The following is a 22,162-nucleotide window of genomic DNA, read 5'->3' as shown; positions in this document are numbered from 1 at the left end:
ACCGTGAAAAATTGGACACAGTTGAAACGTTGCAACACTAGGAGTCAAGACTTGTTAAATACAAACCATTCGTCCAGTGGAGAGAACATGGTGTAGTGATCAAGAGGATGTTCACGAGAGCCATTAACTGGATTCACACAGAAAATGTTTATTTTAGCAAGTAAGGTGGACAAAGCAAGGTGAACATTGTATATGCACTTTCTCCCTTAGGACCCAACCAGGGGAAACACATCTTTCAAACCTGGGAGTAGAGAAAACAAAACAAAAGCTTGCAAGGAAGCTGAGCAAGGTCACACTGCAGCGATGGTGGTGGCTGTTTAGTTGCTAAGTTGTATCTGACTCTTGTGATCCCGTGGACTGTAGTCTGCCAGGCTCCTCTGTCCATGGGATTTCCCAGACAAGAATACTGGAGTGGGCTGCCACTTCCTTCTCCAGGGGACCTTCCCGACCCAGGGATCGAATCCACATCTCCTGCATTGCAGGCCGATTCTTTACCACTTAAGGGAAGCAGGGAAGCTATGGTTATTTAGAGGCTGTTTGGCTCCTTTTTCCCTTTGATGTGATTCCTATGGTGTGAATTAGTTTTATGAACTGGAAATAGATAGTACATCAAAAATACTTTTCTTAAAAAAGAGGACCAACTCAGGGTCTGCTGGTCTTAACTCAGCTTCCTCCATCAGTTGAAGTCTCACCCTCACTAGTGTTGGAGGTCACAGTGGGAGGAGCATGAGTGTGTCTTCTTGGGAGGCCACGCCCATAATGCTCGCCTTGGCTGAAAACCATGATGCCGAGTCTTTTGGGTTTCTGGATCGAATTCTAAGGAAGGGTGGCTGAGGAAGTCCAGGAAAGAAGGAAAAGACTCGGGAGCTCGCGTGGCAGCCAGGGAGCCAGAGGAGAGGTGGCAGAGGGACATCACCTGGAGGCAGTTTCCGAAGCAGGTGAGGGCAGCAGCGAGGACACTTGGAGAGGATGGAAGAGCAAGAAGGGAAGGGGAAAATCTCACAGGGAGAAACAGCAAGGCAGCTCCTGAGGGGCTGGAGAGCAGGTCTCTCATTCTGGGAGCACTGCATCTGCCGCCTTCCTTTATCCGTCTTAGAACTCAAATCCAACCTCTATCTTTGGAGCCTCAGGGGGGAGGCAACAGTGGGATTGCTGAGGATCAACACACGCAGGCAGAAGAATGGTGTTTCTCTCTTTTATTTAAAAACAGTGCTTCATTACCATTTGCAAAGGCAGAGGCAGTGCTCTCCCTTCGCTTAGAGTTTATAAAAGCCAGCAACATGATCAATAATTTATACACATGGATAGTAATACAAAAAAAAAAAATAAGGAATCAAAGCTAAAGATCTAACTACTCCGACCTTCACAATTCCAGCTACTTGATAATAATAGGAGTAACCCAATGAATACTGTATGGTCTAAAAGCTACTATACAATATGATTCTTAACGAGAGGGGAGGGATTAGAGACTGTCACAAAGCCCTGGGTGCTTCTCTGGAGTTGGCAGGGAAACAGGACCCTGGGCAAGCAGCTCGGGTGTCCTAGGAAGTGATTCCGGGGGGCGGGGAGGGGAGGGAGAAAAGGCGAGGCAGTGGATTATACAAGCATCCCATGGGAGGCCCCCATGCCCTGCAGGTACCTGTTTTGCCATGGCAACAGGAGGGGGCCTGAGAAACTGCAAGTAGGGATGGTTCCGTCCCTGCCACGGGGAGCGGGGAGAAGAGGGGAGGTTTGCTGGCGATTTTAGCCTTGCAGAGATTTGGACTGAAAAGCTCAGAGGCTCGGGTGGGTCAGCCCGTCGGGGACAAGCCAGCCCGCCCTGTTCTCTCGGCACTTTGCAGCCCTAGCTTGGTGTGTCAGCCCCAGGTCTGCTCCAGCTGTTCACAAGCAGGATTGTAACACAAGGAGAAAACAATTCATATCCCGTAGGGGGGAAAAAAAGGATCAATTCATCACTCGATATATAATACAGCCAAAATGAGCTGCCAAAACTTTGCACACACACACACAAAATACTGTGAACAAAAAATACAAGAAAAATGAAGAAGCTGGGGGCCTGGTGGGGTATTGATGTTGCTTAAAGCACTCATCGGTCCCCAGAAAAACCAAACCAAAAAACATTTTTAAAAAAATTCAAAAACGTATGTACCCCCTGGGAATCTGGCATTGGTAACAGGGGCGGGGAGCGGGGGTGCGGGGTTGAGGGGAGAAAAGAGAATCGCTGTTCCCTTTTTGCTGGCGGGTGTGAGCTGGGCCCTCGCCACACCGGCTGGTGTGAGTCACTGCCAGGCGGGGCGCCTCCAGCTGGCGGTCCCCTTCAAGGCCAGGTCTGAGTGGCGGCCAACGAGCAGTTCTCTACGTTACCAAGCCCTGCCAACCAGCACTACCATGGCTGAAGTGATCGACCGTTTTCCTGAGTAAACTGTAACTGGCTACAGTTCTGGTAACTTGGAGAACTCAGCCGCTGCGGCCACGGGCCCACGGGCCGTGCTCGAGGGCTCCCCTGGACCCCTCGGCTCCTCCTTCCTAGTGCATTGGAGTTGGGAATTGGAGAATTTGCTGTGGCCTGGTCTGTAAGCCTTATTTTAAAGATGGGGGCCAGGGACTCGATGGCAGCCGCTGGACCGGAGGGCACCCCGCCGGCTGAGGACACCCAGAGTCTACTTGGAAAGGGCCCTGCTCCTCACTCCAGCTCCTGGATGGCTACTGCCTGGTTGATCAGTCAGGCGAGGATGAGGAAGAACACAGGAGAGGGGAAGGGAGGGAAGAGGCTTTCAGACAGTAACATTTCCAAAAAAAATAGTGTTTTATGCAACAGAGCATCAGGCTTCACCGGTGGATACTACAAACGGTCAAACATTTTCAAGAGCATGACAAAAGAAAAACACACAAGCTTACGTTGGATGTTCACCTTGCCCACTATATATTTTTTTTTTCCTATCTTAAAACAGTGCAAACAGTAACTTATGCTTTTAAAACACCACTACCCCTTCCCCACCCACCAAAGTCCCTTTCCTCCTATCTTCTGGGGAAAACAAGTCTGTGATTTTGCACGTTACTGTGCTATAGGGGGTTGCAAGCAGCAGAGAAGCGGCGGGCTTGGTGGAAGGGGGCGGTCCCCAGGGCTCCCCCTTCCCCTCCCTACGGCTCTGCCCTGTCCTCGCTGAGCTCATCCTCCTGCCAGAGGGAAGGGGGCTGCCCAGCCCTTCCTGCAGATAGATCTGGAGGGTGCTCCCGCCCCGAGTTCACACCTCCCTCCTATCTGGAAGTTATGTGACTAGTTAGAAGGTGGCGGTGACTCAAACTTCTCTGCCAGAACTCTAGGAAAGTAGAACCTAAACTAAGAGCAGTTCAGCCCCTGAGGAGTCACTTGTCAGGAAAAGCTGCTATCATTGATTTCTACTGAATAGAGCCCCACTAGCTCCCCTGAAACTAAGAGCTGAGCCCCAGTTCCCTTCTTTTTCAAGGAAAGGTAATATTGGCTCAATTCCACCTGTGGCTACTGGAGGAGGATGGTGCCGGTAGGTTTCGTAAAACCTGAGAGCCTTAAAAATGACGAATCACAACAGGGTCAGTGGGAGTTGAATTATGTAATATAATGGATTCTGGAGAAGCTCTGAGGACAGCTCTCTGGGCTGAAAGACGCATATTCAGATAAAGGTGTTTACTAGAGGATTCCTGGAAGGAGCCCGGCTTCTAAGAGTACGAAGCATGGTGTAGAAGTCTACACGGTGACCTATAGTAAAGCTGTTGCAGTCATTCATGTGATTCAGCGTGGGTAAGTTTTCTAGACTTATCCACCAGCATCCTCTAACAAACTCACGAGATGCCAACTCTCTTCTGACTTTGTTTCTGAGTCCACTGGGAATGAGAGTCAGAAGAAACAAGCACTGATGGTTCGAGGAACCTGCCTCTAATGAAGTTGCCTGTGTGGAGTCTCAAAGTTCAGAAGCTGATGGGGTAGGTTGATGCCAGTAAACTGAGGTGCTTCAAGAGCCCCAGTCAGTGCTGACACTGAAAACCGAAGGCCCTTTAATAACGATTTAGTCTTTCTTAGAAAAGGGAGCTGAAGGAAGCAGTGTTAACACCATCCCTGGAAGTGCAGCAGAGGCCCGATAGGAAACAGAGCTTGCCTACTGAGTCCTCAGCCAGAGCCAGCTGAACTGAAATGTACGAAAGCTCAGGCCTCTGCTTCTTTTTAAAAAGGGCTGTGGAAGCTGCCTTCCCTGCATTTCCCATCACCCTTCCCTCTTTCTGGAAAAAAAGAAAAGAAAATCCTTGAACTCACTGCCCTGTTCTCTTCTGCCATGGATACAACTATTTAGAATTTGGCCTCGTCTCCACTGAAGCAGTGGCCCACCATTTGTAAGAATGGCCCCTGTGTGAACAGGACACAACATTTCTCTCAGCTTCTTTAGTCAGTAAAAGCTCTCCCTCAAAATAAAAGCGAACGAAAGAAAGAAAAATCCTCTCTGCCCCCAGTCCCTCGGACTGTAAAAGCCCCACATCCCATTCCCCCACCCCAAACTGAAATATTTATATACACACAAGAAAAATTGTCTTAACAGCAACAAACCAAACTTTGGCTAGGGGAGGAGAACCCTTAGAAAATGGCCAATGGACTGGGCAGTCTGGCGCCCTCTAAGCGCGCGTTCCTCCCCAGAATCAGTAAGATTGCATCGAGGCCTCTAGCTTCCTTGATGTCTCTCCCCTGGTTTCAGGGAAGCCTCTCTCCCAGTTATTAGGAGAGAAAGGATTCTGAAGGGGGAGAAGATATGTATTATACATGACAGGTCAGCCCCCCCACCCCACCGCAAGACAGATCCCTCTGCTTACAAAGAATGCTTGATGCTGTCATACGTCAGTCATTTTAATTCAGGGACAAGAATCAGGATCAGGCAAGAACATGTGTGGAGGCAGGAGTAAAAAAAAAAAAAAATAATAAAACAACAAAAAAAACACAACAAACCAAAACAAACCCATAACAAACCAGAAGCTCCATGTCTCTGAATTGCTCCCTTTAGCAGCTATCCCTCGGGTGAAAGGTCACCCTAGTACCAATGTGAATAGACCGGGGAGCCAAATGGACCGTGCTTTTCCATTTGCTAATGCCTTCATTTTGGAAATCCTGCAGGACCTTTGCCTTTAACAGCTAATAGCGAGAAGAGAAGCACAGCCCCCCTGCCCTGATGACAGACAGAACATCGCAGCCGGGTAGTGCAGCAGGGACTCACGTGTTGGCCACACGAGTGGCTCTTTCTGGCAACATGTGAGGTCCTGGCCATTTCAGACCCCCGTCCCTGTACGGGAGGGAGGGGGGCAGCCTCAGGGGCTTCGGTTTCACGTCCTGTAGTGTTCACGAATACCAAGTGGTCCAGGTGCTCAGCTGGCTGTCTTTGGAGGATAGTGAAGCTGGGTGAAATGGCCATGAGGGCTCCAGACTGTGGACAGAGAAGTGACTTGTACAGGCTCTGGAAGATGAAAAGTCCTATGGCTTTGGAGCTTGTACAAAGTGCCTTTGCCTGTCCTTACATGCCCTGCTCACCAAACCTCCAGGGACAGTTGATCTAGGGCTCGGTGCTTTATCTTTTGCCAACAGAGCCTATATTACATGTTTTACACTCTGTGCTAACCTTCTGATGCAAGAGAAAGACTGGGAATACCAGGGCACCTTGTCAGACATCATCTAACACCCCTTTACTTGCCCTCATCCTCTTCACTGGTACTCGACAATCTGGACTTCTAGCCTGCAAGCCGTGCCCAGACCTCTGGGGAAATCTGGCCACTGGCTATTTCTTCTTCTATCCCTGGGTCCTAAATTCTTGAATCTTGAGGACATGGGAGCAGGGTGTTAGTAAACGGAGAGATGAGCTAAGCGGTGGTTCAAAGAAAGGGAAGAAGCCCAGCAGGAATGCTAGGGTTTGCAGGAAAGAAAAGAATGATCTTTCTCAGACTCCAAAGTTCATTCTGAGACCGGATGCCTAATGAGGTGTTTATTATCCACAGTCTGAGCGCATGTTTGGAAATATTAATACTATAATTCCAAAAACCATGCCAACTATCTCAGGCTGTGCATGTTAAGATGATTGTAAAAAGAATGGAGAAGACAGGAGGGAAGAGGAGAGGAAAGTGTCTTTGTGATTCTCCTGCTTTGCAAGCACACATTCCTATCATCTATTAGCATGTGGATTCCAGCCACAGCCAGTCAGAACGGCCTGCCAAAGACCAGAAGCTCAGAAGACTAGAAGGATATCCTGCTGCAGAGAGATCTCTGCTACTTCTGCTTGTCCCCCAGCCTGTCAGCACCAGATTCACTTTGGTAATCCTGTCTGCTAATTTCTGATCAGATGCATTTATCAGCTCCTAATGCTCTCCTTCCTCATTAACTGCCTCTTCCGTGATTGATAGAATAAGCTAAGCACGGACATACAGACATGGAAATGCATTTTTTTTTTTTTACCACAGTTAAAAAAAAAGAAAAAAAAAGAAAAAAATGCACAATCTTTGGAACAAAAGAATTAAAGGCAGAAATTTAAAGGAAAAATACATATTCAAAGAACATAGTGAGGTATAAAAAAGTATTCTCTCTTTTTTTGTGTTTTTTTTTTTTGTTTGTTTGTTTTTCCTCTTCATCTTGCTATAGAGTTCCTCTACTAGTAAATATTGCAATAGCCAGGCCTCATGAACTGGGGGGCTGTCCCACTTGCAGGGGTCTCACGTCACTTCAGTAGGGGGCAAATCGGCTGTAGCCACCTCGGTATAAACTCGCCTGCAATAATTAAAGACACAAAAATTATTAAAAGGTTGATGAGAGAAGCATTATGAAAGAAGACATATGTCCTGAGAAGGGATTTGGAAAAACAGCTTCCTTAGAAGCTTCAAAGCAACTGGTTAGATAGTGTCTAGTGCATGAGGTCGGGAAACCAACTTCTGTCTCTAAAATGCTCAAATTGGGACCCAAATATTTATTGCTGACCTGATATTCTCAAGGGAAGGGGATCATAACGATTCATTTCATTATTTACACAAATTAGCACAGAAGAGAAACTCTGTGCAGTTTAAAACCAGGTCTGTAAATAGGTGGATTTTGAAAAGCACGTGTGTTGTTTACCTTGATTATTTCAACATAATTGTGGCCTAAAGCAGAATGCTGACTTTACCTTCCTACCCATCACCTGACAATGGAGAACATGGTACTTTGGATCGCTATCACTGTCACATCCCATGCTTGAGATGGTGCTGGATTTAAACCCGAGTTAATCTTTCAATGAATAAAGCCTACTGCCTCAGTAATTTATAAAAAAAACAACAACCAGGTTGTTTCTTGACATATTTATTTTTATCTTTTATATATATATGTAGCTGGGGTTTTAGCTGGACTTTATTCCTTTAATCATTATCAAATGATTTATCTTTTTCAATCAAAAGTTCCTTAGGACCATATCACTCCTTGGGTCATTTTTTTAGTATAGGATTTATAATATTTGGGCACTAAATAAAACATTAGGGATTCCCATCCCTTTCTTTATATTGCATGTCCCTACCTCAATTCTGACACCTCCCTTCTCCCCCACCCAGACCCTATTACTTCCTCCTACAGATCCTCATCAGTAGATTCAGTGTGGAAAATGGCAGGCTCTCGAACATCCTTTATGTCTTAACTGGGACCCGTCATCTGCGTCCCTCTCAGACACGGTCACCCGTGTTCCCAGGCCCTTGCCTGGTGGCACTGAAGATGGCAAGAGAAATCTGGCACGAGGTGGCATCTCTGTGAACCAGCCACTGCTGAACCCAGTAAATTCTGGTCACTGGACCTGGAGGTGTCCTGGGGGATGAGCTCTATGGACGCTTTGCATACTTCTAAGAAAATACTGTATTTTGCCACAAATGCTACTAATAAAATATCTTTGGAAGGCAATTGCTTGGTGATTTCTAGTACTATTTACTGGAAGGCTTAAGAATAGGGACATCTTTTGGCATCTGCATTTGAAACAAGTCAAGTTTTCTGAAAGCTTTACTGTGGAAACTAGAGAGTCCTATGTCCCCAAGTCTTAGCTAACACCTATCAGTACAACTCTGCTCAGGCATGCATCTAACGTCTGAGGCAACATAAAGCAGCAGGCCCCTTTCTGTTGTCTTTGCCCAGGCCAGGGGCTCACATGAGCACACAAAGGAGCCACAGGAAATTTACAGGTGGTCCTACTGGATTTAATACTTTGGCAATGGAAACAGGGCTGAATTTATCACCTCCCTAGATCTTCTATAATCTGTAGGTAAAAGTCAGAAGTAAAATGTTTAAAGAAAAAAAAAGGGCACATCTACTTACCACAGCGCCAACTCCATAGCTAGCGGCAGGGGCAAGGGCATGGTAGGGGTCGGCTGTGTACACCCTGCCATAACTGGAGAAAGAAATCCAATCAGGGATAAAGAGAAAGGAAAGAGAGTAATCCCCCCCGCCCCAAAAAAACCCCGCAAAAACTTAAACATGTGTTTGACTGTCTAAGGATTTGTGAGTAACTTGGTCTTGGAATGCTATTAGGAAACTAGCAGAATGGAAAAAAAAATCTCTGTCTGCTCCTAAAGGCAGTAACTGAAAACTTCTGAACTAAGTCTATAAAATGGAAAAGGGCGTTGGTGATGAGGAAGTGGGAAACTGGGGTCAGAGCCAGAAGGGCCCAAGAACAAGAGGGAGGGAAGGGTCTGAGCTGGTGGGTTTCTGGCGGGGCAGGGTCTGGGGAGAAGGCCTGCAGAAAACCCAGCTCAGCAGCAGCCCCGTGGCCCAAGTGCCCTTCTGGAAAGGGTGTGGGCAGGGGAGGGGCTGGCGCACGGCGGCGGGCTCCCCCTCCCTGGCACCTACCCGTCGCTGTAAGCGGCTGCCGCGGCGGCAGCGGCGGTGGCTGCAGTCGCGGTGGCAGGCTGTGCGTATCTGTAGGCTGCGTACCCACCCTACAGGAGAGAAGAGAACTCACTTTACAGACACCTCTCCCCCCGGGGGACAGGTGCACACACACCCGCCCACACGCAGACGGACGGGACGCAGAGACAGACATGGACACAGACACACACGTGGGGAGAGAGTGTTTCAAACTGCATCAGTCTGCATGTTGCTCCTTACTGCAAAATTAAGCTCCGCCCAAAACAGGGATTTGTTTTGCAATTTGTAGTAGTAATATAAGTAAACTACACTGGAGTACCTGTTCTCAAATTTAAGAAGTGAAGATATGATTTACAATACTTGTTTTTAATTAAAATACAGTTGATGTACAATGTGGTGTTAGTTTCAGGTATAACGTAATTCAGTTATATATGTAAGTATCTATTCTTTTTAGGATTCCTATTATAGGTTATTACAAGATATTAAGTAGAGTTCTCTGTGCTATACACTAGGACCTTATTGGTTATCTATTTTCATATATATAATAGTGTGTATGTTTTAATCCCAAGCTCCTAACTTATCCCTCTTCCCCCCAAAATGAAGATATACAATTTTGGATCTATCTTTGTTGGAACTTTCAGCAAGGAAAATATTTATAGCAAGTTGGGAGAACTTTATCTGACAGGAAATGGAAACTTTAGAATTAAGACATGTAGGTTTATTTATTTATTTATTTATTTATTTTTTATTAGTTGGAGGCTAATTACTTCACAACATTTCAGTGGGTTTTGTCATACATTGATATGAATCAGCCATAGATTTACATGTATTCTCCATCCTGATCCCCCCTCCCGACATGTAGGTTTATATGTGCTACCTTCAGATTCTCTGACGTGTACTCGAACTGATCTACTGCTAAAAGACAGCAGTTCATAGAGAAAGGGCCCGTACACGTGCTCTGCCGTTTGTGGCCTAGCATGTTCGCCAAGAGGCGAGGACAACCAAATGACATTTAGAAGGAAGAGCCAGTGTAGACCAGGGGCTGGCACACCTCCACACGTGGGCCAGTGTGGTTTGCCACCTATTTCTGAAACTAGCTGTAACACAGACCGTATGGCCAATGAAGATGAAAGGCTTTACCACTTGGCCCCCTACAGAAAAAGTTTGCCAACTTCTGTCTATAGTTCAGACTCAGGCACATCAGATTACAAAGGGCTGGGGGCTCCTTGGGCTAGGTTCAAATAGATTAGGAAGCCCTTCCCACCTCCCCCAAGCATTTAACTGCACTTGCTTTTCTTCCTTAAAAGGTTTTGGGATCCTTACGTCCCAATCTCACAGCAGGCTCTGGAGCTTTTCTTCCATGGGTTCAAATATCCTCTTAGTCCCAAAAAGCTTACAACTCCCCTGTCCTGCTATTTTACCTCTGTTTAGATGAATCGAATACTCAAAAGGGTTTTACTGCCAGGGTGAAGCATGTGTATTTCTTCACCAAGTATTTCAAAGATAATCACAACAAGAAATGGCAAATGAGACAGGCTGCTGGAAAAAGTGGGAAGCCCTATGTTTCCTTCTTTTTCTTTACCTTTTTAGAATTCACCTATTTTGCCTAAACCTAATTCAGCTGTGCACTTATATTTATCGTCTTAGCTCCATCAGGTATAGCAAAATGTAACTATGCCCATCTGGGGGGCGTCTCAGCAGTGAGCGGCAGCCAGTCTCGATCCGTAGACTAGCACGTCTGTTTCTCATGGACACCTGAAGCTTTCGGCCCTGTGCTTTCTACTTTCGATCTCTTCAAATGCTCAATTTTTGCTAAGTCTACAAAAAATTTTTGAATTTTTCTGTATCGTTTCTTAGGATTGAAAACAAGCATTTTCTAATGGGACCTCTGGTCTTCTTAACCACCTTACTGGGCAGCTTCTAGCTTGCTGCTTTTATTTCTGTCCAAATCTTCTTCTAAAAATACCTGTAATTTCTTCTTACGGCTTTTTGCTTCTTTCTTATATAATTTATGCTTTCTCTAACTGAAGACACTGTACTGCGGGGTAAAGTATACTCCTGCTCTTTAAATTTATGCACCTCAAATTCATCAGAAGTAGCTGCAAATTAAAAAAAAATCCCTGATTGGTTTTCAGTGGTTTTATATTATTCCTTCCTTGTTCAAGTGAATGATTTGAACATTGCTTCAATTATAGATCTTTCCATAAATATTCATATAAATAAGAAAATTCTCATTAATATTACCAACACTGGTAATGGGATGGTAATGATAGGGCCATGGCAGGAGCACCCTCAGGGGCTAGCTGTGATCCACAAGCTTCCTCTGAGTTCTAGCCAGGTCTACCAGGACAGGCAGGGCAGACTGACTTGGGTAAAGCCCTATATCCAGCCTGTAATATACACCCTGTCATACATACACGCCTAAGTATCTACATTATATATAAACTAACTAAAGTATCTCCTTCCTTCACTTTTTTACAAAAACTTCTAAAAAAGAAATGAAACAGCAAAAGCAACTGTTAAACAAAACAAGATGTTAATCATTGTAGTTGAGATTTTAAATTTTGTATAAATCTCGAAGGTTCACTTTCCGTATCATTATAAATGGTTCCACTAGTTTAGAATTAAAGTTTGCTAGTGTGAAGTCTACAGCAGGGCCATGTTCAGGAAAACCTCTTTGTAAATGAGGATGATGCGGTAAACAGACATCAGGAAGTCTGTCCCTTCAGCAGGTCTTCAAAATTCAAAATAATCTCTAAAAATGGAAAAAATCAAGCTAATAAAAGCAACTAAAGCCCAATGTATACTACCTGGGTGAAACAACTAAAAACTTAAGTTCTATGCCATGGAGCAGAGGTATACGTTCCCATAAAAATACTAACTAGATTCGAAGTAAGTCCTGGTATGTCAGATATACTGGGGATTGTATTCAATCATTAGATTTGAGCAGTAGTGCACTAATTCTGGAAGAAAAGAGGTTCTGAACGAGGTTACTGATAGACATTTCTTCTTGGTTTCCTCAGCCTGCAAGAAGCCAGGGGAACCTCAGTGGTTTGGGGGCGATGCTACTGCTTTATATTTTTGAACTTTGTATTTTGTGTTGGGGTGCAGCCACCTAACAATGCTGTGACAGCTTCAGGTGAGCAGCGGGGGGCTCAGCCACACACGTGCACGCACCCATTCACGCCCAAGGCAGGAACGCCACTGTTGATCAAGGCAATTTCAAATGGATCAGGCTGTGGGAAAGAGGGCTCCTTCTAAACCAGAAGGAAATGCAGATAATCTACCTCCAGTCCTTTCCTTTTGCTTTAAGTGAACTCAGACTCTGGAGCCTGAATTTGTTGAGGGTCTTTTGCCATTCAAAATCAGGAGTGCAGGACAGAGATGCAAATATTTTATTGATAACAAAAGGCTCAAGAAGAATGTCAACAGAATTTTAAGAAAACGACATCAATTTGTTCTTCTAAAAAAGCAAATAATATTTCCACATGTCTACTCTTCTAATTACTTTACGATAATGGCGCTATAGACAGGCTCTTTTAGGAGGAGGGATCTACGTTTAGGACAGGAAGTAATATCCTAATTAACTTGTTAATTTCATCGATGACTATCCCTAAATTAGACAAGCTAAATTGCATGTCACGGGTTTACTCCTCTTAGATGTATTCTTAGTCCGAAGTATTTCTGATGGTTTTTTCAATTGGTTATTCAACAATGTATCTCACCATAATATAAGCCAATGAACATTCAGGTATATTTATTTCCAGTTTGGATGCTGGAAGGTATAAAGCATCCAGGCAGAGAAACCATTTTCTCAACTTTCACTTCTATGAGCAAATCTGAAGTTGTTTATGGAACATGAGAACAAAGTGCAGTTTGAAACACCAAGGGTTTCATTGCTGTTTCTCAGGTTTTTCAAAAAGAACAAGGGTTGGGGAGGGGGTAGGAGAGACAGGGTTCAGGCGTGGGGAAGGGGTATGGCGCCACATTTATTAATCACATTAAAAACTAAGCATGCCAACATCTGGAGCTAGAACGACCAGCAAAATCACCACGTTCAGACTCGGATTGGCTAACTCTATCTATCCCAGCATTCTCTTGGGACAGCGGTTCGCCCTAGGCTCTACCACAAGCTCGGTGAAGTACACAGCCTCAATTACTAGAGCGTGCAGCCACAACGACCTGGTATTACGGAAACAGTCAGTCACCACTCGAGTTAACATTCCAGACCCTAACGACTGGCCCCTCCCAGCCCAGAGAAAGAGTCAATCTGGCCCGCCCGAGCCCTGGCCCACACCACGATGTTAATAATTATAACAAGCAGTAACCCATCTGTTATATCAGAGAAGGGAACAGAGACTCCACTGAGAGATTTAGAGTGAGATGTTAACATTTCTTCAGCTGACTGCACAAACAAACAAACAAAAAAGAGGAGAAATAATTCATTTGGAGATATGAAGTCATGAGATAGCTGATGTGTATTGCTTTGAACCATGCACCAATGCAAAACTGAAGCAACCATTAATAATAAAAATTAAAAAGGACATATGTATTTACACACAATCAGACCTGTTTGATCTGAAGCACTTTGCAGATTCTATCTGTGTGTGATTTGAAATAAAACAAAAAATGGGGATTAGCATGGCCATAGCACACCCTAATGTCGGAGGGCAGACACGGACAGCTTTTTGGAACCTGACAGCTGGATAAATCTGTCATGGCTAAGCCTGATCCAAATATTCCACACACCCCTTTACAAACAATTACTTTCTTATTCCTTTGTAATGCATTCTGAATGACTCCTAATGCTCCCAACTGGGGCAGCCCAATTACCACTCCCCTAATCAATCTTCCTGATTCACTTCTGACCCACAGTGCTCACTTGTGTGCTTGCCCTCTGTCAACACCCAGACATACTGATCCAGTGTTCTAAAATATTTCCTGTGTTTAAGCCTTCTATCTTTTCACATTGCTGTAACACATCCCCGCCTTCAAATTCTAGCTTTTTCAAATGAAAATGCTGTTACCTTTAAGATCACTTTGTTGTTGTTAAACTCTCACTTTTCCGCTGCTCAATGTCACCTAGGGACTCCGCTCTGAACCAATTTTGTTGTCTAGTGAACTTCAGAGTGCGGCCAAGCAGACCACGTGACTCCTCTGCACAGGCCTGAGCTGTGTTTTAATTAGAACAGAGTGGAGGGTTCTACAGAACCTTTCCTCTTACACCTGGCCTTTCTCTGTCTCCATTTAACCTCTCCTTGTCTTGATTTTAACCTGGCCATTAAGTATATTACTACATTTTTGTTTTAGGATTTACATTAAAACAGGACTTTGGTGAGCATGTGATGTCAAGACACCTTCTTTCTACCTGGAAGACAATGACATTATGTGACACTGAGGAGAAGAATGTATATTTCAAGACCAGCAGACGAATGAAAGCTTGTTCCCTGCATGTGGCGTATGGATTTACAGAGCAAAGGGAGTGGGGCGGGAGTGGGTAGGCAGGTGGGGAGAATGGCAGGTGTGGTGCTTTGAATCACTATAGCAGAGCAGAGATCTAGTCCAACTGGCTTAGGCCTAAGGCTGTGCCTCTGGGGATCACTGTCTTTACATGATTCTAACTCCTTCCTTTCCCTCACCTCCTCCACTGAGATCCACAGCCCTGGACTGAACTTGTATGAGGAGGGGCTCTTCAGGAGATCAAAGATTCTTCGGTGGCAATATGGCACACTGGATTAAATGTGGGTAATACAGATGTGAATACAAAACTTGTAATAATGATAATATTGTTACTGCTTTTGACTGGGAGACCTTATCTACTTAGAAGAGTAGATAATGAAGAATTTTTAAGGAAAATATTTTAAATTTCTATCATTATTAAAATTGGGGTTAAGGAAAGGAATCTTTTTTTTTTTTTTAAGGAAAGGAATCTTTATGACTGATTTGGTATCTTCCACTTACTAATTTTATGATAAAAGATGATCTTCAACTGACTAAGCCTTTCAAACACTCTTCTTCCACATCTCTATAATCGGTTTACCTCCAGAAGCTCACTGGGTGGCCACATAAATAGACTAACTGAATTGTGACAAGTTACCTGCTGCTTCCCCTTTTGCTGAGCACCCAGCCACCAGCAAACTGAACAGGGCGTCGTGATCCACTGCCTTTGCTAATCTGGTTTTAAGGTGAAAAGGAGAAAGGGCCTGGGAAACACATGCTTCCATTTTAGAGTTCTAGTATACCTAGATTTTTAGGACAAGTTCAAACTTACATAGCAGCACAGCCCAACTACTACTATGATTTCACAACAGGGGCCAATTTGGGATTCAGAAATCCTGTCTAGATGGATTCTACTTTCTCTCTTTTCTCATTTCTTTCACAGAAGGAAGATGATGTCCCAAATGGCTAAGCTCTTCATAATATAAAAGACCAGTTTCAACACCATGGATATATGTGATTGACAAACTAAAAGAGGTGGCGGTGATGGGACAGTGCGTGGAACACACCTGGTGTGGATGTGCGGCAATGGGGCGGGAGCACGGAATTTTGGAGGAGGTGCCCTCATGTAAGGAGCTTGACTGGGTGCACTGCTGAGGTAGCAGGCCTTAGATCACACGCTCACAAGTCTTGATTGTCCAAAAAAGCCTCTGTTCCCATCTCTAACGTGGAGCTGGAATGGTTAGTATAATTCAATTTTTTCACTGCAATCCACAATCTGATTGATTGGCAGGTCACACTGGCACTCCTACCTGAGGTATTTTAGCGCTAATGATTGGTTCCTGTAAGACTATTCTATAACAGAACACAGGAAGAGCAGTTCAAAAAACACAGCTGTGGAAGGAAAACAATCATACAAAAAAGCCCGCGAAGGGGCCCACCAGCCTTTTCTTTCCTTTGGATGCAAGCATGCTTTTCACAGGGTGAGAATTAGGAGCAGTTGTTATCCCATTAAAAAAAGTGAACTAGGGTGAACGGTATCTTTCCTACTGATCAGAAAAAGAGGGGGCGGGCAGACACATAATCTACCTGTGACACTCCCAAATCTTAGCATGGGGAATCTCTTTACAAGTCATGGGCACAATTGCTAGATCAGTTCTCCAGAGAGGAATGTGCCATGAAAGACACGAGGAGGAAGAAAGTGGCCAGCAGGGGTTATGGCCTAAGAAGAGGACAGGGAGAGATTACAAACAAAACAAAACCAAAAAAACCTACAAAAAACACCTTCACAGTTAATAGCTTAAATTAATATAGCTTAAATAAAAGCCAGCAATTTAAACTCTTTTCCCTCATGTTGTCTCCTCAAGTTCAGGTTCAGGGCACTTTTTAGACTAGATAAACCAACCTCTCTATTTCTGATCTTCCTTTCTGAGATAACAAGAACTAAACATACATTAATAGATTTTCACAGAAGGGAAAATGTACAGAGAGAAGCAGAAACAAATTCAACATAAAATGATAGGGGTTTTTATTGTTATTGTTTGTGTGTTTTTTAAAGAAGCCTCCTTTGCCACCTCACACATAGGGTGGGGAATGTGCAGTTTTAAAAGCTGTATTCAAAGTTAACTCTGAGCCTCACTCAACAGTTCCCACCTCATGTTTTCTGGTTTTCCATTTGTGGGTTTGGGTATTATTTCAGCACTAGTAACTAACTTTTTCTTCTTTCCTCTAAGTAACTAACTGGTTTAAGATAACTAAGAAATAAAAATACCATTACTATTCAGTCTTTTCATCAACTAGAGGCCACGGGTCAAAAAAATGTTTTGGCAAGGTCGCTGAATTACTTCTGTTCAGCTTGATAAGGTGGTCCAATTTGTAGATGAAAAAAAAAATCAAGAGTATTTTCTCAACAAATGCAGAAAAATCATTTCTCTCTTAATAAAGTCATATATTGTAAACTAAGGAAATGAGAGAACTGTTAATAAATACTCGGTTGGATGACTTAACAAGGTGGAATGAGGCAAATCTTAATAAGGTAGAAGTACATTATACTTAAGAAATCCCCAAATGAGATATCAGAGAAAAAATTCCCAATTCAAGTGGAAGTGTACTCTAATAGACCAGATTTCAAGAAAACTTAAATAACATAAAGGTGAGCTTCATGAGACTATGGATACTAATGTATATGGGAGGATGTACATGCTTATAAGAGCTTATATAAATACATATATTTAGAAAAGTGCACTCTGGTGTAAAAGTAGGATATATTAATAGTTTCCTAATCTTCAAGTTTCACCGTGAGCATAAGAAAAAAAGATCTTTCATTTACTTCTTGAAGACCATCAGAGGAAAGATGTGGATTTTAACTAAATTACTATGAGAGGTAATGAAATATTGATTATTTGGGTTTTATGCTTGGATAAACAAACAATTTCGGTAATCTGGGTAAGTCACAATCTAAGAAACATATCCACAAAGTGAGAAGGTTGGACCAAATCATGGCAAAGGTTCCTTCAAGCATGTGTTCAAGTGTACTTTGAAGGTCTGCTCTAAACGGCCCCCCCCCCGTATCTCAGAGAACCACTCTCTCCTGTCTACTTCCAGCAATACAGAGTGCATACTCCACATGCATTCTGAGAGGGCATTAATGGTTTAATTGCTGGGAATCTCTGGCAGACTGTGGAAACAGTTCATTAAAAAGGTACCCTTATCGACTTTGGAGAAATTAGGGTGGAGAAAGCATTTCCAGACAATTCTACACTGTGCCCGAAGAATCATTTCATGCTGACAAGTTTTTCTCAGGAAACTATTTCTTAACGATGTGGGTAGTTAGACTAAGCATGCATTCAGAAAGAGATCTTTGGAGAGAGGTCCTAATAAAAGACTTGCAAAACTCAAAAACTTTACTCTTTTGTCAGTTAGATCATTTTGCCCATATTTTAAATAACATGTGACCACCAATCATGAGACTCAAATTATAGCTAGACAGTTTAAATCATGGATAGTAATAAAGATGTTACCATGGCTGGTCAAATCAACAAATCTTGTATGAGTCAAACGTTTGTAGAAGAGTGCAGATTGCTAACGATGCCATTTGTTTCCTTCTAGATGGTTTTTAAAGAAAGAGCCCCACTGGCTGTGGACCTTCTGATATAGAAAAGCCTTATGCACTGAGTATTTGGTTTCCTCTCATTCCTACCCACTCTCCACTGGCATCAATTCCTCACCTCACTTTCACAAGACAGTGCTCTCTCAAAGTATGTGAAACAGGAAAACACACATTTCAGGAAGCTTCTTGCCACTACAGAAATCAAAGCCCTAATGATCTAAAGAGGGATGTGAAATGAAAAGAAAAGCAGAAAAGGGAAAGGGCTGGTTTCAGGCTACGCTTGTCCTGTTATTTATGTATGCACATGAGACGACAGGAAGAAAAGACTTTAAACCTGCTGACCATCTCTCAAGTATATTCGTGATACATAGAACATCTGTGGGCATAGGGAAGGGAAAAGAATATGTCCAGTAGACTGATTCTAGCAATGACCAGGAAACCCAAAGGCTTAGTTTTTGCACCCAGGGGCAAGCGCAGTGGCAGAGAAGCATGCTTGCATTCTTAAATATATAAATATATATATATATATCCACAAGGAAAAAGAAAATAAAAATTAAATAAACTATATTAAAAAAAAAAAAACAAAACAAACCAAAGAAAAACAGAAAAAAAAAGGCTGGCTTGTCAGGGGATGGGGACGAGAAGGCCCCGGTGTGTGTACTTACATAGAGGTCAGCACCGTAAAATCCGTCCTGGTAAACCACACTGCAGAAAATCCACACAAAAACAAAAACAAAAAAACAAAAGAACAGAAACACATTCCGGTTATTGAGGACGGCAGCATGCACATGCGCTCTACACGGCAGGTGATGTATGAATACGGACCCTGGGCTGGAGAGGTTGGGGCGGCTCTGGGACAGGCAAGGCAGGGGAGGGTTGCAACCCTAGAAGGAAATGCCTGCCAATCTAGTAGTAACTAGAGTGGGATGAGAGAAATAAAGAGCATACCCAGAGGGCCAAGTATAGCTATGGAGAACCTGCTGGATTGGAAACACCAACCTTTCATATTGAGAGTATTAAAAAAAATAAGCTTGTCCTAAGAGGACGTTTTTCTTCAAAAGGGGTGTGTGTATGTGGGGGTGGGGCAGGGTTTGTGCAGAGAGGGGTTAAATATGAAAAAAAGAAAAAAAAAAAAAAACCCCAAAGAATCCCACTAGGGCAGGACCTGTATGCAAAGTATGCTTCAACATTATGTTTAGTATTTTGTTATCAGTTTCAGAGTAACGTGGAAATTCTTTTCTGATATCCATACATCACCTGCTTTTTACCCTGCACATTAGACATGCGATAAGATTTGGCTGATCACACAAGCATGCAAAGTATTATTATTCAGCATTTTAAGAACCAATGCAACACCTCAGAAAAACAAGTCAATCAATTCTGACCAAAGTAAACAGAGAAATGTAATTAAAAAAAAAACACAACCAAAAATACCCACAATGCATTGCTTTCACAAGCAGAGATAATGAGCTAAAGGTTAAGGTGATTGGTCCAAGGTCCAAGAATTGAAAGGTGCAGTGGGGATCCCAGATAGTAACAATATAATCCAGAGTGGGAGGAGTAACTGGAAGACTTTAAGGGTTCTTTTTTGACCATAAGAATATTCATGGAATTCTGAAAAATACAGTTGATAACTGAGGTTCTGGGCATGACCTGTTTTATTTAAATGAATAAAATCGAGAAGGTAGCTTGATTAGGAATAAAAAGATTTATTTTCCTGTTTAGAAAAATTTGTATTGAACAAAAAAAAAAACCACATGATTCTGTTTTTAATCCTAAGCAACACTAAACTATTATAATGAAGGTATAGATTTCAAGCCTTTTGAGGTATTTTGTGAATATAATTTCCCTAAAATGTTATTTTGGGACCAAGAGACACAGAATAGCAGTAGAGGAAAAAAGATAAAAGTCTTTTCACTAAATCAAGATTTGGTTATTTAAAATTAAAAGATCTGTTTATCATTTATTCAACTAAACAAGCTGGAAATTTTCACTACTACCTTCTCCACTATAATAAACAAGCTAGTAAGTGAGGTTATCAAGTCATAGTTTTAATATGAATATGAAAATAATTTCTTTTTTACAGGTAGCTATAAAGTTTCTGAATTTTACCCCCAGTGAGGTTCTGTTGTATTTACAGGACAGTATGATCACACTTTGTGATGCCCCAATTATTCCGTGCCTTTGTATTATACAATAGGCAAATCAAACTCATCTCTGAGGTCATTTAGGTAAATTCTGTCCATTTTCAGTCTCCAATTGCAGCTAAAATCTGAGGTTAGAAAATAATCTGCCTCTCAATTGCATTTTAGTAAAAAAGAGACTTGTTCATAATGAGAAGGCTGATAAAATGCCAAAGCATTGATGCCAAGTGGTGACTAATTAACCTTCAACTATTTTAGTAAGGGGAAATAGGCAAAGATCGAAAGTATTTCTCCTATAGAGAAGAGTGGTGGTATTAAAAACATGAGTAAATTTTACGCTAAACTGTATCACTCATTGGGAATAGTCACCTAAATTCTAGAAGAATTCCAATATTCCCTATATCAAATGCCACGAGGAGGCTAGAACACAATGATTAATGATGAAATTAGTTCACTAAGCTAAAAAGCAATTTTAGGCCATTCCCCATAAAATACTGGACTTATTCCTTGCCATCTTCCATGTAAACAGGTGGTTTAGTTAATAAAAAATAAAACATGGGAAATTAGTGTTCAATGTAATGCACAGAAATTGATGTGATTAGACATAAAGGTAAAATATCTTTGAGCAAATATATACCTGACACAGACTTGGTAGAGAATGGGTTTTCAAGTTTGGCCAATATACCGAAATGACCTATATTGAATAGGAATGAATTCAACCACTTGATAAAGTAACTCAGGAATATTACAAAATACAGTCCCATGTTTCTGGTGAGCAGTATCTCTTTGCAAACATGACAGTACAATCTTTTGGAATGAAATGGAAGACACTTTGTAAACAATTTTATCCAGGGCTCAGTTTTATGTTTTACTTGAATATAGCTTGATGAAACAATATTGTATCTTTAGTCACTGCTTTAAAAGGAGATGTCAGAGGTTGAAGGTCAAAGGTCAAGTTGAGAGGGGGGAAAAAGGATAAAATTAAAAGTAATGGCAGAAGATGGAGATGATGGAATGCATGGGATTTAAACATCTATAAACTGCAAACAAAGGTTTATTTCTAAGTAGTTCCCTTCCAGTGGCTTCTGGAGCCTGCCAATTTCAACACCCATATTTGTCTTGTCTGATAAAAATGCTTTAATTCTGTGTAATTGAGGACCAAATGGCATGTCCCTTTGGTCTATGACTGACCACTAAATCAGTACATCTCACAGTCAATTTTGCTGTTAGAAAAGGACCTACAAAGGAGACTCTTTCCCTTTACATTTTAACTAAGTAGCAATGAATAGGTTGCTCTACCACTGTTTATTCTTCAGTAAGTATGTGGGGAAAAAACCTGTCACAGGCAGAAAAAAGATGAGGAACACAAACATCACATCTTTGAAGAAAGAAAGTCCTGATAAAACTAACTTATAAAAGTCCACTCTTTATATAAAAATATACATTGTAGGCTGACCTTAAGAAACAACGGAAATCAAAACCTGCCATCTTCACTCCTCCTCCCCCATTCAGTCACAAAGGATTTATTTGTTGCTATGGAATCATTCCACTGCATGAGACACCCTCCATACAAAAATCAAAGGGTGAAGGATGCTCAGCTCCATCAGCTGTTTTACCATCATTCAGAAGCCAACTGTAGTTTTATTCTTCCTACTTCTCCCTTTCTCCCTTGATTCAATTGGACTTGGTTCATCTTTGAATTAACCTCTTTTAATCCGTCTCCTACAAAGAAAGCAAATCCATTGTGGGTAACTAGCTCTGCTGCTCACCACCCAGGCAGTGAAGCCACAAGGGAGGGCACGTGTGAGAGCCTCAGCCCCAGCAAGGGTGGTGGTGAGGGCTGAGCCCAGCAGATGCAGTCTCGCACTACGGTCTTGAGCTCCTAGTTTGGTTCTCTGCAGGAGTGTTAATCCAAATTCGTGCGATGCTGAGTGAACTCCATGCCAACACACTGCTAGTGAACACAGGACAGTTCTGGCTACTGTCTTAAGCCACTACTGTGAGGGCTTAAGGTGGCCAAGATGAAGATTTATATAATGCATTGATATTCTGTTACATTCTGACAATGGTATGGTTCTTGCCATCTAATCTGTTAAT

At 42.6% G+C, this 22,162-nt stretch overlaps 1 protein-coding gene across 27 annotated transcripts in view; it reads right to left on the bottom strand.

Annotated features, from left to right (window-relative positions):
• Positions 1-1,181: 1,181 nt before the first annotated feature.
• The window catches only part of RBFOX2 (RNA binding fox-1 homolog 2), a 287,477-nt gene continuing 266,496 nt past the window's right edge, over positions 1,182-22,162 (bottom strand). For 11 of the 27 annotated variants that reach the window (XM_043880689.1, XM_043880690.1, XM_043880691.1 and 8 more), the window contains 5 exons: positions 18,587-18,626; positions 13,445-13,476; positions 8,858-8,946; positions 8,327-8,399; positions 1,182-6,769 (listed from right to left, as the gene is read on the bottom strand). In XM_043880689.1, the coding sequence (XP_043736624.1) occupies positions 6,715-6,769; positions 8,327-8,399; positions 8,858-8,946; positions 13,445-13,476; positions 18,587-18,626 (289 nt within the window). In that variant the 3' untranslated portion in view covers positions 1,182-6,714. Of the gene's footprint in view, positions 6,770-8,326; positions 8,400-8,857; positions 8,947-13,444; positions 13,477-15,624; positions 15,668-18,586; positions 18,627-18,937; positions 21,788-22,162 lie in introns of those variants that run through there. The other 16 variants (XM_043880693.1, XM_043880694.1, XM_043880682.1 and 13 more) reach the window with 5 other exon arrangements.

Source organism: Cervus elaphus, chromosome 22 (genome assembly GCF_910594005.1).
Source record: "Cervus elaphus chromosome 22, mCerEla1.1, whole genome shotgun sequence".
Classification (NCBI taxonomy): domain Eukaryota; kingdom Metazoa; phylum Chordata; class Mammalia; order Artiodactyla; family Cervidae; genus Cervus; species Cervus elaphus.
The sequence above is the reverse complement of the archived record's forward strand: the minus strand, read 5'-3'. Positions and strand labels throughout refer to the sequence as shown.